Source organism: Sceloporus undulatus, chromosome 2, assembly GCF_019175285.1.
Source record: "Sceloporus undulatus isolate JIND9_A2432 ecotype Alabama chromosome 2, SceUnd_v1.1, whole genome shotgun sequence".
In the NCBI taxonomy this organism is placed as follows: Eukaryota; Metazoa; Chordata; class Lepidosauria; order Squamata; family Phrynosomatidae; genus Sceloporus; species Sceloporus undulatus.
Window position 1 is genome coordinate 69,659,648 of NC_056523.1, and position 13,673 is coordinate 69,673,320.

Below are 13,673 nucleotides of genomic sequence, written 5' to 3' on the forward strand. Positions count from 1 at the left end.
TTCTTCTTCTTCTTCTTCTTCTTCTTCTTCTTCTTCTTCTTCTTCTTCTTCTTCTTCTTCTTCTTCTTCTTGTATCCTCTTTTCCCAGAACTGGGACTCGCTGCATATCCCAAGCTCCACTGCTAAACATGGAGAATCTTTTCTGTGAATGTGGAATGATCTATTTATTTATTTAGAACAATGTTACACTGTCCATAATCTTATATCAACATAATATAAACAATAATTCTTAAGCATAGTTTCATATTTTTGCTGTTGTTATGTGTTGTCAGGTCATCTTTAATTTATGGCAAAGCTATGAATGAGAGGCTTCCAAGACCCCCTGTTATTACCAGTCCTGCTCAGATCTTGCAAATTCAGGGCCATGGCTCCTTTGAGTCAATCCACTTGTAATGTAGTCTTCCTCTTTCTGTCTTCACCTTTACCAAGCATTATCATTTTTTCAATTTATTCACATTTTTACATTAAGTTAATGTTGTTATTAAGCGTATCTTGGATGGGGGGGAGAGAGAAACTATGGCTAAATCAGATATTTGCCTCCAGTATCTGATTAGTGGAATGCAGTGACTTAGTGGTTAAGTCACCAGTTCTGAAGATCAGGAGGTAGGCAGTTCGAGGCCCAAGTGCTGCATGATGGGGTGAGCTCCTGTCACTAGTCCCAGCTTCTGCCAACCTAGCACTTTGAAAGCATGCAAATGCAAGTAGATAGACAGGTACCACTTCTCAGTGGGAAGGTAACAGTGTTCAGTGCAGTCATTCTGGCCACACGGCCACCAGAGCAGTCCTTGGACAACCCTGGCTCTTCGGCTTATAAACAGAGATGAGCACCACCTCCTACAGCTGGTTACGGCTAGACATTCAAGTCAAGGGACTACCTTTATCTTTTATCTGATTAGTAATCCTGAATGCAGAAGATTTGATCATGGCTATAGACAGGCTATAAGGCAGATGTTCAGACTTCATACACATAATAATGCATATGTGGCTAGCATTATAAGGTGGTTTATGTCATCATAGTTATTCCAGTTCGCATTTACAGGCTTTGTACAATCACAGTGATGAAAAGTGCTCACTTTGAAGCCTCTCACACAGCTATTTCAGAGGCACTGGAGAGTAGGACAGTGCACAATGATGTGTCCAGCCCTCTCCTTGTTGGATGTACAGAGGCAGATATCTTCAAGAGATATCTTCAACTGGATCACAAAAGAAAGCAGGGATCTCTGCAACTATCTGACTCAATTCTCCCTATGGCTGGGAAAGGACTAGATACATTGCTCATTGCCTTGCTCCCCAGCACATCAGAAATGGCTGTGCTGGGGGCTTGGAAATGCAAAGTTTCAAGAACTGGGAGAGGTTGTAGAACTGGGAGAATGTGCAGGCAGGGGCAGTGCTTAACCCTTTTACAACCCTTTCGCACATTTTCAAAACTTGACACCAAGTCAGATAATGCATAATGTCTGCAGAGAGCTTTGAACAATAAACAGAATGATCTAAATGGAAATCTGTATTTGCAGTTGATGGAGATCCACACTTCATTATAGATGTGCCCCTTAAAGAAGATGCTCTTTGCTTTAACATTAATGAAGATCCAGGTGTAGTATTAAACCTCATTAGAGACCCATCTACAGGTAAGCAGAATGCAGACATGGGCTTCCCATCTTATCTCCTTTAGAATTAAGGACTGGAATTCAGCATGGGAATGTTTTCATAAGTGGACTTATGTTTCTGGGAAACAGAATTGAGTAGTTTCACAACAGAGTGATTGATGTGCCACTGCCCCAGTGTGCACCAGAAGTACACAGTGCATCAGCGGTGCCCAGTGTACATCAGGAGTGCCCAATGCCCATCAGAAACATCCAATGTGCATTGGAACACACTTGCCAATGTCCAAATGCACATCTTTATAATTCACTAACAGGATTTCATTACATTTCCACAATGTATCTACAGATTCATAAAGTTATGAAATATAGACTATGATGTAGAATCTCAGCCCATGTTATTTCTCTTTAAAACTGTTGTTTTATTTATGTGTATACTGCTTATTTTCTGTAATACATTTTTAGACTGCTCCTTGAATTAGAAAGGTTAATTTCCCCCAGTATTTTTCTTTAATTGTGTTTCTTTCTCCGCCACAACCTTCATATCTCTCTATATAACTAGGTATTACTGTAAATGGGCAGCTTGTGGGAGACAAACAGAGCAGTAATGATGCCGGTCCACACAATACTTACATTGGAAGACTTGGGATTCTAAACACGCAATTGAACATGAAACTTGAAATCACTCCTGAGAAAATTACTCTCCAAAATGGCACAAAGCAGATGAGTTTCACATGGCTTGATGAAGTCACCTTACGACATCCAGGGTAACATTCACTCCAGCCCACTAAACATGAAAATCATTTCTGACACTGACAGCTATTGCATTCATTGATCCATACTCTATTTTCTAATCAACTAGCTTGACTTTAAAAATTATCCGGAAAAAAAGTTTGGAAGTTTCAATGGGAGATGGAGCGACGTTTGTAGTGGTTTTGCATCAGGTCTGGAGAAAACATGCGACACATGGAGATTTTCTGGGGTTCTATACAATTGACAGTCACAAGTTGTCTGAATATACCCATGGCTTATTAGGTATGAATTCAATGAAGTTTTATTAGATAGATAGATACATAGATAGATAGATAGATAGATAGATAGATAGATAGATATGCACAGCAAAAGAAGTTACAGTTGGCCTCCACATTTGCAGCTTTGACTTTTACAGCTTTTATTATTTGTGGTTTTGATTAATATGTTCTCTCTAGGAATCTCTAGGTCCTCCAGCACAATTCTGCTGGAGGTTTACCATAGAGTTGTACTGTACTGCAGAACCTAGAAGTTCCTAGAGAAAACACTTCTCTAGGCATTTGTAGGTCCTCCAGCATGATTCTATGATCAACTTTTGGAAGATGTTGCACTGGAGGACCTGGGGATTCCTAGAGAGGTATTTGCTTAGGTAAAAAGTATAGTGGTTTTTATTTATGGTTTTTCCATATTCATGGGGGTCCTTCACCCCTAACCCCAGCAAATGTGGAAGGACCACTGCATTTGTTTTCCTGCGATATGGAAACACTTGGCTCACATTGAGAGTCAGTCTTTGCTTTTGGTAAAGCATTGCATTTTTGCAAAGCTTCCAACAAAGTATTGGAGAACAGCAAGCAAATGCTGTGGTTGCAGTAGGGTGGACGACACTTGCACATTTGTGTTTTGGACTTTCAGCTGGGTCATGCAGTTCCCATTGGACCAGATAGCACTTTGTTCTGAAAAAACTTTAACAAAATCAGGCTACACATCTGTTCATCGGAGGCCTGTAAAATAGGTCCTAATTTTTGAACCCAATGCATCTTCTGGATATATAAACAGAAATAACACAGTCCCTCCCTCCCGTTTTGCTTGTACACATTTAATTTTATTTTGTTAGCTACGAGAAAAGGGCTTTCACATTTTTTTATGTCTATTTTGTTTCATAACTAATTTTTTAACATATTGTCCATATAGCTGTATATTTGACTATGTTCCTTGGACAAATCTCACATCAAAGGAAAAATATAGATGTCTATATATCTATGTATACTCTGTCCATCATAATACAGCTACCATATGCATTCCTGACCTAGTTGCTCAGCCCCCAGGTTGTTTCTGCTTTAGTCATTTCCCCCCAGAATGGAAATATTTAATTTACTCAGTTTTTACCCCCCAAAAAATCCAGATGAGATTACTACCAAATAATTTTATTCTTATGTTTTCCTTGTTGTTCTCCTGTCTTTCTTTAAGATATCACTCTGCTTGATGATGATCTTTAAAATCCTAAAATGCAATTGAAGAATCAATCTTTTAGCAAAGTGCTAATGAGATTACCTTTTGTATTAGCAATTTAATTTTTAACTTCAGTTCCCATATTGGATCCAGAACAGGTCTCCTATTACGTTGATCCTTAACAGATTGTGGAGCAGAGAAGATATTGTAAAGCTCCATCAGGAAGGATGAAGGTACTTGTCTTGTCTCACTTTCTGAACCCCAACTTTCAGCTGCAGCTATCTCCTCCCAACATGACTATTGCTTTGCCAGTGGAGGCATTAGGAGGGGCACAGAGACGTACCCAGGTCTTTTATTGTTGCTGGCTCCCTCATGTCCTCCATCGCACCTCCATTGGTAGCTGTGTTGACAAAGAATGGTTGTGGCTGAAAGTTGAGGCTTGGAAGGTAAAGGAGGACAGATACATTTTCCCTGCTTGGTGGAGCTTTATGGCATGCGTCATGCTCCTAGCTCCATTACAAGAGACAGGTCTATTGTCAGCAACTATACTGTTGACCCTTGGTGACCATGATGTTCATTCATGCAGCGCAACATTTCATCAGGTCTGGAGACTTTTAAGGAGGCACATGTTTACTGTATTTTTTCTTTATAAGTTTATTTGAATATAAATTGTTAATCTGTTAGGATCCTGTCTATACAGGCAGCCTTTCTGAGACTGGGAAATTTAACATTTTTCTATGTATTATCCACACAGTATATATCTTTTTAATCTTAGTTTCAGCTGACTGCAGAAGTAATCCAAAACAGTAGTAATAATTGATTTTCTCTTTTTAAAAACCTTTAGGGCAGTTTTTCCATCCAATTGACTTTAGCATACTTGAAGTACATCCTGGGTCTGATCCTAAGAAACCAGATGCTACCATGATAGTGAAAAATAACCAGCTGACAGTGACTAGGTAAGCAGTAATCCAGACATTTAGGCATCCGTCTTTCTGTTTAAGCATTTTCAACCAGTTGAAGGATGAGCAGAAACACAGAGATGTGTTTCCCTCAGTTGTGAATAGTCCAACTTTTTTTTAAAAGAAGTTGTATGTTAAATTGGTATCATTCACTTTACACAACCCACCCCACAAAAACCCATTGCAAATTCATAAACAATAAGAAAACTAAAAATAAGGTGTAATGGAATGTAATAGCAAAATACGTGAAAATGGTGTCTATATCCAATGAGAAAAGTCCTATCAACATAAATGCCAGCATACACAATTTGCAACATACTAAAGATATAGTATAACAAGAAAAGTTGGCCCAAAATAAATAAAGTCTGAAACACTTTGTAATCTGGAGCTTCTTAAATTAATGGCAAACCAGGTTGACTACAATAAGAGTACACTCTGTAGCTGTTTGCAGAAATTTTGTAGTCCTTTCAAGAGATCTTCAGTAAGATATTTTCAAACATTTAGTCTGCCTGTTAACAACAATGGATGAGTTTCCCAAAGGTAACATACTGCAGTGTGGTAGCATTTTCCAAAAGGAAGCACAGACAAATTCCCTTTGTTCCCACAAAGTATGGTTTCTGATCTTTTACATGTTCTTTCAATTGTTTTGTTTCCTTCAAAGTGGAGTGGTTAGGGATATTACCTTCCACTATCAATATTGCCCACCCCTTCCTACAATTTCAGGTCTATATGATGCCTTATTAGCCTGATGTAATCCTCTTTTTGCCAACAGTCTCAAGAACTTGATCAGGAGGGCTTTAAACTGAGTTCTGTGGGGGAGACAATATTAAGGAAGGCGAAAGGGCTGGAGAAAATAGTCAAACAGACATAGAGGAAACAAGAAAAAAAGTGCAAGGACCCAACAGTGGGAGGCAAATAAACTTGCACAAGCAGCAAGTAAATGGGACCCGTGATCTGCAATGCCTCTACACTAATGCACAGAGCATGGGAAATAAGCAAAATGAACTTGAACTCCTAGTAGAGCAAAGCAAATATGATATAATAGGCCTCACTGAAACCTGGTGGGATGAGTCTCATGATTGGAATGTGGAAATAGAGGGGTACTGTATAACCTTTTAAAGAGAAATAGGCCAAACAGGAAAGGAGGAGGAATAGCACTATATGTCAGAGATATTTACACCAGTGAAGAGATCCAGGACATCAATCCTGGAAGCCAGGTGGAGAGCATCGGGATAAGAATCAAAGGGGAGGGAAACAACAAGGATGTTACGGTGGGAGTCTACTACAGACCCCCAAGTCAGACGGAGGAATTGGATGATATCTTTCTAGAACAGATGACCACACAGTCAGAAAAGAGAGATGTAGTAGTGATGGGCGACTTCAACTATCCTGATATTTGCTGGAAGTCAAACTCAGCCAAATCCACAAGGTCTAGCAAATTCCTCACTTGCCTGGAAGACTATTTCATGGTCCAAAAGGTGGAAGAGGCAACAAGGGGGTCAGCTATTTTAGATCTGATCCTAACCAACAAAGATGACTTGGTTAATGGGGTGCAAGTAGTGGGATCATTAGGTGGAAGTGACCATGTTCTCCTGGAGTTTGTTATACAATGGAAAGGAGAAGCCAGGCATAGTCAAACACGCATCCTAGACTTTAGGAGAGCGGATTTCAGTAAACTTAGAGAAGGATTGAGGGTGATCCCATGGTCAGAAATACTAAAAGAGATGGGAGTTCAGGACGGATGGGAGTTTCTCAAAAGAGAGATATAAGAAATGGAAAAGGGGGGAAATCACAAAAAAGGAATTCAAAGAAATAGCAGGCATGTGTAGGGGTAAAGTCAGAAAAGCTAAAGCGCAGAATGAACTCAGGCTTGCTAGAGAGGTTAAGAACAACAAAAACGGCTTTTTTGGATATGTCCGCAGCAAAAGGAAGAAGAAGGAAACGGTAGGGCCACTGCGTGGAGAAGATGACAAAATGTTAACAGGGGACAGAGAAAAGGCAGAATTACTCAACACCTTCTTTGCCTCAGTCTTCTCAGAAAAGGAAAAGGGTGCTCAACCTGTGGATAATGGAACAGAGGACAGAATAGGGGAATTTCAGCACAGAATAAGTAAAGAGATAGTAGAGGAATACCTTGTTAATCTAAATGAATTTAAGTCTCCAGGACCAGATGAACTACATCCAAGGGTACTAAAAGAACTGGCAAATGTAATATTGGAGCCATTGGCAATCATATTTGAAAACTCCTGGAAAACAGGAGAAATCCCAGCAGATTGGCGGAGGGCAAACGTTGTCCCCATCTTCAAAAAGGGGAAAAAAGAGGATCCCAACAATTATCGTACAGTTAGTCTGACATCAATACCAGGAACGATTCTAGAGCAGATAATTAAACAGAGAGTCTGTGAACATCTGGAAGGCAATGCCATAATCACAAAAAGTCAACATGGGTTTCAGAGAAACAAGTCATGCCAGACAAATCTTATCTCTTTCTTTGATAAACTTACCAGCTTGGTAGATGAAGGGAATGCTGTGGATATAGTATATCTTGATTTCAGTAAGGCCTTTGACAAGGTTCCCCATGACATTCTTGCAAACAAGTTTGTAAAATGTGGGCTAGACAAAGTAACTGTTAAATGGATCTGTAATTGGTTGACCGGCCGAACCCAAAGGGTGCTCAACAATGGCTCCTTTTCATCCTGGAGAGAAGTGACCAGTGGGGTCCCACAGGGCTCTGTCCTGGGCCCAGTGCTATTCAACATCTTTATCAATGACCTGGATGACAGAATTGTTAGCATACTTATCAAATTTGCAGATGACACCAAATTAGGAGGAATAGCTAATACTCCAGAGGACAGGATCAACATTCAAAATGATCTGAATAGACTAGAAAGCTGGGCCAAAGCTAACAACATGAACTTCAACAGGGAAAAATGTAAGGTACTGCACTTAGGGCAGAAAAATGAAATGCACAGATATAGGATGGGAGACACATTGCTGAATGAAAGCACATGTGAAAGGGATCTAGGAGTCCAAGTAGACCATAAGTTGAACATGAGTCAACAGTGCGATGCAGCAACTAAAAAGGCCAATGCTATTTTAGGCTGCATCAATAGAAGTATAGTGTCTAGATCAAGAGAAGCAATAGTGTCACTGTATTCTGCTCTGGTCAGGCCCCACCTGGAATATTGTGTCCAGTTCTGGGCACCACAATTCAAAAAGGACATTGAGAAACTGGAGTGTGTCCAAAGGAGGGCAACTAAAATGGTGAAGGGTCTTGAAACCATGTCCTATGAGGACCGACTTAGGGAGCTGGGGATGTTTAGCCTGGAGAAAAGAAGGTTAAGAGGTGATGTGATAGCCCTGTTTAAATATTGAAGGGATGTCATACTGAGGAGGGAGTAAGCTTGTTTTCTGCTGCTCCAGAGAACAGGACCCGGCGCAATAGATGCAAGCTGCAGGAAAAGAGATTCCACCTCAACATTAGGAGGAACTTCTTGACAGTAAGGGCTGTTCGACAGTGGAACACACTCCCTCAGAGTGTAGTGGAGTTTCCTTCTTTGGAGGTCTTTAAGCAGAGGCTGGATAGCCATCTCTCAGGGATGCTTTGACTGAGAGTTCCTGCATGGCAGGGGTTGGACTGGATGGCCCGTGCGGTCTCTTCCAACTCTATGATTCTATGGTTCTGTGATTCTTTATTTAGAATAACATCTTCCTTTGCATATCTCTCTATTAGCTCTTGTTGGCACACTGATTGTTTGGATCCATTTTCCCCCAATAAGAGAAGAGGGGGAAATGGGTTTGCATCAGCTTATCACTGGGGAGTTTATCAGACAAGGCAAATTGGAAGTATAATCCAATGGCAATCCAAACGCAATCATGGGGTTTAATGTTATTGTGTGATAGGCTACCACAAGCAATTTCGGGCAATGGGAAGTCAGTCCGAACGCAACCATGGGGTTTTGCATTATTATGTGATAGACTACCACACGCAAATTTGGGTAATGGCATGCTATTTTTGGGCAATGGGAAGCCAGTTCAAATGCAATTCGAATTCACGTAAATTCGCTGAACTAGCGAATTCACATTAATGCTTTCTGGCCCCACTTTCTTTTCATTTGAAATTAAGAGAAATTCCTCCCATGTGATAAACTCCTCTGTTTTCCTTAGGGAAAAGGAGCTAGAAGGAATAGGAGCTCTTGGTTAGTTAGACCTCCAGTCTTCCTCTAGGTATTCCTCTGCTCTGTGAAACTAAAAGGGCTGCCTTTTCCCCCTCACAGTTGCAAATGTGCTGTTGCAGAAACTACTTCCCACTCCATTCCTGGAAGGGAACAGCTTATATCTCCTTCTTCTGCCAAAGAGCTAAAGAAATGTGTGCATGCAGCTATTCAGCTTTCCTGTTTTGCCTTCTAAAATCCAGCCAGAGAGCTTAGGCACCTCCCAAAGGGATTGGTTCCTACAGAAGATTAATGGGGAATGGAGGAGAGAAGCTGCTCCTCTTGACCAGGAAACTTCAGTCCACTTGCATGTGATGAATTACGCTGCAGTTCACAAAAGTTTGTCAAAATGAAACTCTTCAAGCTTTGATGCATCACAAGGCAGTTTTCTTAGAAGGAAAGAGCCATTTGTGTGGGGGATCTTACTCCCTTGTAAATGTGCCTCTGGCTGTCACCCCAAATTGACTGGAGAATAAACCTCCATATACTTCAGTGGGTCTTTACTTTGGAGAAAATGCACCATGAGATTTGGTTTGAAGTCAGTCCAAGTTGATCTTTAACCCTCCCACTGCTAGATTCTGCCAGAGAGAAAGGACTGGGACAGATTTTGTCCCTTGCTTCTATAGTTTGCATCTTCTAACACGCCCTCCCTTCTTTCTCATGGAGACACTTCCATGCATAGCTAGGGTGACATTCACCTCTTTTGGACTCACCTGAAGCAAAAACATTGGAAGGGGGAGAGTAATAGCTTTGTTCTCCTCTAATGGCCCCCTCCTCCTTCATGTGTGTTCTTGCAATGTCACTCTGTTTGTGTCCACATAGAAGTTCTCAATTCAATTCTGAGTGATTTTCCAGGTTTCAAAACTGTGGAGAACCTCCACACCTGCAGAAGGCTCTATGCTTCAGACTTACTCTCCATGTGAAGAGAGACACATTGGAGTGGGTCAGGGCTGCAATGCTTCCTCTCCCCTCTCCTCATGCACTTACTTCTACTATTGGAGAGCACCCCAGTCCCAGTATTTTATATGCCTGAAGAAGTCTGAACTTTGCATTTCTTTGATATTGTGCTTTTTTGTTTGTTTGTTTGTTTTCTCTTTTAGGGGCTGGCAGAAAGACTACACCGAAGATTCAAAGCATGGCACAAATGTCCCCTGTTGGTTTATTCACAACAATGGAGAAGGGCTAATTGATGGCGCATACACTGATTATGTTGTTTCCAGCCTGTTTTAGCACAAGGAGATGTCCCTCTCAGCTACAGCACTTTGAAATGATAGAATGTAACTATTCTACATCACCAGTATTTACTGAATATAAATTTCAGAACAGATCACTGTTCTGTGTTTCCTACTTTAGTACAACACTGCTGTCTATCCTTGCAATATGTCATGTAGCTAGAATTTGTCTCTTACAATACAATGGGTTGTTATCACCTCATATTCCTCACAAACACAATTATTTCTTTTATGGACATTGACTCTTTCTCTCTGTGGGTGAAATGGAACTGTTGTTGATGTTCTTGTGTGTCTTCAAGTCCTTTCTGATTTATGGTGACTCTAAAGTGAACCTATCACAGGATTTTATTGGCAAGATTTATTTAGAGGAGATTTGCCATTGCCTTCCCCTGAGGCTGAGAGCATGTGACTGGCCCAAGGTCACCCAGTGGGTTTCATGGCCAAGCTGGGAATCAAACCCAGGGGCCATTCAGGCTACCTTTTACCCCAATCAGGAACCGAATCTTGCACGTGAAGTTCATATTCATCTTGAATCTCCCACAAATGAATCAGAGGCTTGCACAACCATTTCGGGGCAAATGCCCCTTGGCGCAGGTCATTTGGAATTGGGGTAAAAGCCGTATCTTTTGGGGAAAAACGGGTTCGGCGAATATGAACTTGCCCCCAATCATGATCAGGGCAAGTTCAGGGGAAGGATTTAGGTCAGAGGGAGAGCACTGGGCAAACCATTCCCTCCCCTTCATCGGGGTGAAGGAGGAGGAGGAGAAGGAGGAAGGAGCCAGAGGAAGGATGCAAAGAGCAATCGGGGTGACTGACGGGGGATGCAAAGGGCAGTCAGAGGGAGGACAGAGGGGGGAACTGGAGAAAGGGTGCCAAGAGTGATGGAGGAGGAGGAGGATGAAGGAGCCAGGGAGAAGAAGGGGGCCATGAAGGGCAATCTGTAACGGAGCAGGAGGAGGAGAAGGAAGGAGCAGGACGAAGGGTCAATTCAGGGCAGGTCAGAGGGAGGCCACAGGATGGAGCTCACACCAGGCAGCTTTTTCCTCTTTTTTATTTTTATTTTTTATTATTTTTGACAAACTATGTGCATATTTTTTGCTATAAGTAGATAGATATATAAATAGAATGAGGCTGCCTGTCTGTTCATTTTCTCTTTCATTTCCTTGCTTCCAGCAGCAGGCAGGGCACTTTGGGGGAGGCTTTTTTCCTTTGCCAATACTACAATGCGAATGTTACAAACATTTCTCTTTCCATTTTGGGAAACTGATACAGAATGCTTGTGCTACTGTCTCTAAGGAATTCAGGGGTAGCTGAGGGAAAGCAAAGAATGCATGGTATCCTTTTCTGGCATTCCGAGGTGAGGAATTAAATTATTATTAGTAGTAGTAATAGTAGTAGTAGTATTACATGTGTACGAGGCATTCTGGGGTGGCAAGGAGGGAGGATGCAGAGATGGCATTAGATTGCATTTTGGGTTTGAAAACGGGGCCAAGGGAAGATCCATAACCTGCAGTGACCCAAATACCCACAACACACACACAGAGGAGGTTTTTAAATTTGACAAAATCTGCACATATTGGAGCCTGTTTTTTTTTTTTAAGGAGAGGGGAAGCACACTTCCGATTGCCCAATGGGTGCAGGAAATGTCACCTATGACAAACGTGGGACTAAATTTGATTGACAGCAAAGGCGCCTTCATTTTAAACCGATTTCTCTGAGAGGGCATTCAGAGTTAAAATACCCTGATGAGGTAGTGAGCACTTGTTTCCGGAGGGATTTGCGGGAGGGGGGGGACCTGAATCTTCCCAGTTCCTTCCAGCACAAAAAGGTCAGTATGAATGGGGCCCCTTTTCTCCAGAGTCATAGTTCAACACTCAAGCCACTACACCACACATATGATTCTACTGTTTCTGTAACCTAAATTAATGTGGCTACAAAAAGATTCAAATGAAGTTAAAGAGTCAGAGCACACCATCTTGTGTAATTATCTCATCTACTTTCTTTGGGAGCTACACTGGGTCCTGCTCTGGGAGAAAGGTATCATCACCATCATCATCATCACCATCACCATCACCTTTACCTTTTAAGGTCTTTCAGTGAGCATGTGTGTACTATAGCATCAAGTAGGAAAACATCATGTATGCAGTCCCTCGCTGTTTTTCATACTGGCTACATTCATACACCCTGATGAGCCATAGTTCAATGCAATATGAGTCTAGGGCAGGGGTCAGCAACCTACGGCCCGCGGGCCGGATCCGGCCCGCCGAGGCCTTTCTGCCGGCCCCCGCGTAGTCCTGCCGCCGATTGCCGCCAATTCCGCGCCGCTCCGGGCGCCATTTTATTTTTCAAAATGGCGGCCGAAGTCTCGCACAGCCCTCCCCGCCTCCTTGTGGGGCTCTGCGGGGTCCCGCGCGGCCCCGCGGGGCCTTCCTCGCCTCCCTGCGGGGCTCTGTGCGGCCCCGCAGGGCCTACCCCGCCTCCCCGCGGGGCTCTGCACGGCCCCGCGCAGCCCTCCCCGCCTCCCTGTGGGGCTCTGCGAGGTCCCGCGCAGCCCTCCCCGCCTCCCTGCGGGGCTCTGCGCGGCCCCGCGGGGCCTTCCTCACATCCCTGCGGGGCTCCGCGCTGCCCACCTCTTCCTCTGTCTCCTCCATCCTGCGGCGCATGGAGGAGGGGGAGGAGAAGAAAGAAGAGGAGGAGGAGGAGGAAGAGGGGGGGAAGAAGAGCAGGAGGAGGCAGCAAGAGGAGGAAGAGGAGATGGGGGAAGCAGGAGGAGGAAGAGGAGATGGGGCAGCAGGAGGAGGAAGAGGAAGGAGGAAGAGCAGGAGGAGGAAGAGGGGAGGGAGGAAGAGCAGGAGGAGGAAGAGGAGATGGGGGCAGTAGGAGGAGGAAGAGGAGAAGGTGGTGAGTGGCCAGAGGCCACATGGGTTTTTTTGTTGTTGTTTTATTTTGCATTCTTTTTTAATTGCTAACAAGTGTCTCTGCTTTGACAATGATAATGTGATGATGATGATGATGATGATGATAATATAAGACAGCTTGAGAGGCATGGAGGCACTGTTTTTGAAGCCAATAGAGTGTCACCTTCCAAAGTGTGTTTTGTGTGCTTTTAATGCTAACAAGTCTCCCTTGCTTTGACAATGATAGTGTGGTGGTGATGATGATGAGTCAGCTTGAGAAGCATGCAACTACTGTTTCAGAAGCTGAGAGAGTGTGACCTTGCAAAGTGTCTGTTGTGTGCTTTTAATGCTAACAAGTCTCCCTTGCTTTGACAATGATAGTGTGGTGATGATGATGATGAGTCAGCTTGAGAAGCATGCAACTACTGTTTCAGAAGCTGAGAGAGTGTGACCTTGCAAAGTGTCTTTTGTGTGCTTTTAATGCTAACAAGTCTCCCTTGCTTTGACAATGATAGTGTGATGATGATGGTGATGCAGCTTGAGAAGTATGCAACTACTGTTTCAGAAGCTG

At 42.9% G+C, this 13,673-nt stretch overlaps 2 protein-coding genes across 3 annotated transcripts in view; both read left to right on the top strand.

Annotated features, from left to right (window-relative positions):
* Positions 1-10,407, top strand: part of ITIH3 (inter-alpha-trypsin inhibitor heavy chain 3) — a 36,185-nt gene extending 25,778 nt beyond the window's left edge. For both annotated transcript variants that reach the window (XM_042452753.1, XM_042452755.1), the window contains 5 exons: positions 1,515-1,628; positions 2,164-2,368; positions 2,464-2,636; positions 4,645-4,756; positions 10,074-10,407. In XM_042452753.1, coding sequence (XP_042308687.1) covers positions 1,515-1,628; positions 2,164-2,368; positions 2,464-2,636; positions 4,645-4,756; positions 10,074-10,203 — 734 coding nt within the window. In that variant the 3' untranslated portion in view covers positions 10,204-10,407. The remainder of the gene's footprint in view (positions 1-1,514; positions 1,629-2,163; positions 2,369-2,463; positions 2,637-4,644; positions 4,757-10,073) is intronic.
* A 1,101-nt stretch (positions 10,408-11,508) lies between these two features.
* The window catches only part of LOC121920224 (protein ANTAGONIST OF LIKE HETEROCHROMATIN PROTEIN 1-like), a 6,718-nt gene continuing 4,553 nt past the window's right edge, over positions 11,509-13,673 (top strand). The window contains exon 1 of the mRNA XM_042447297.1: positions 11,509-11,562. The gene's annotated coding sequence lies outside the window, so the exon portion shown is untranslated. The remainder of the gene's footprint in view (positions 11,563-13,673) is intronic.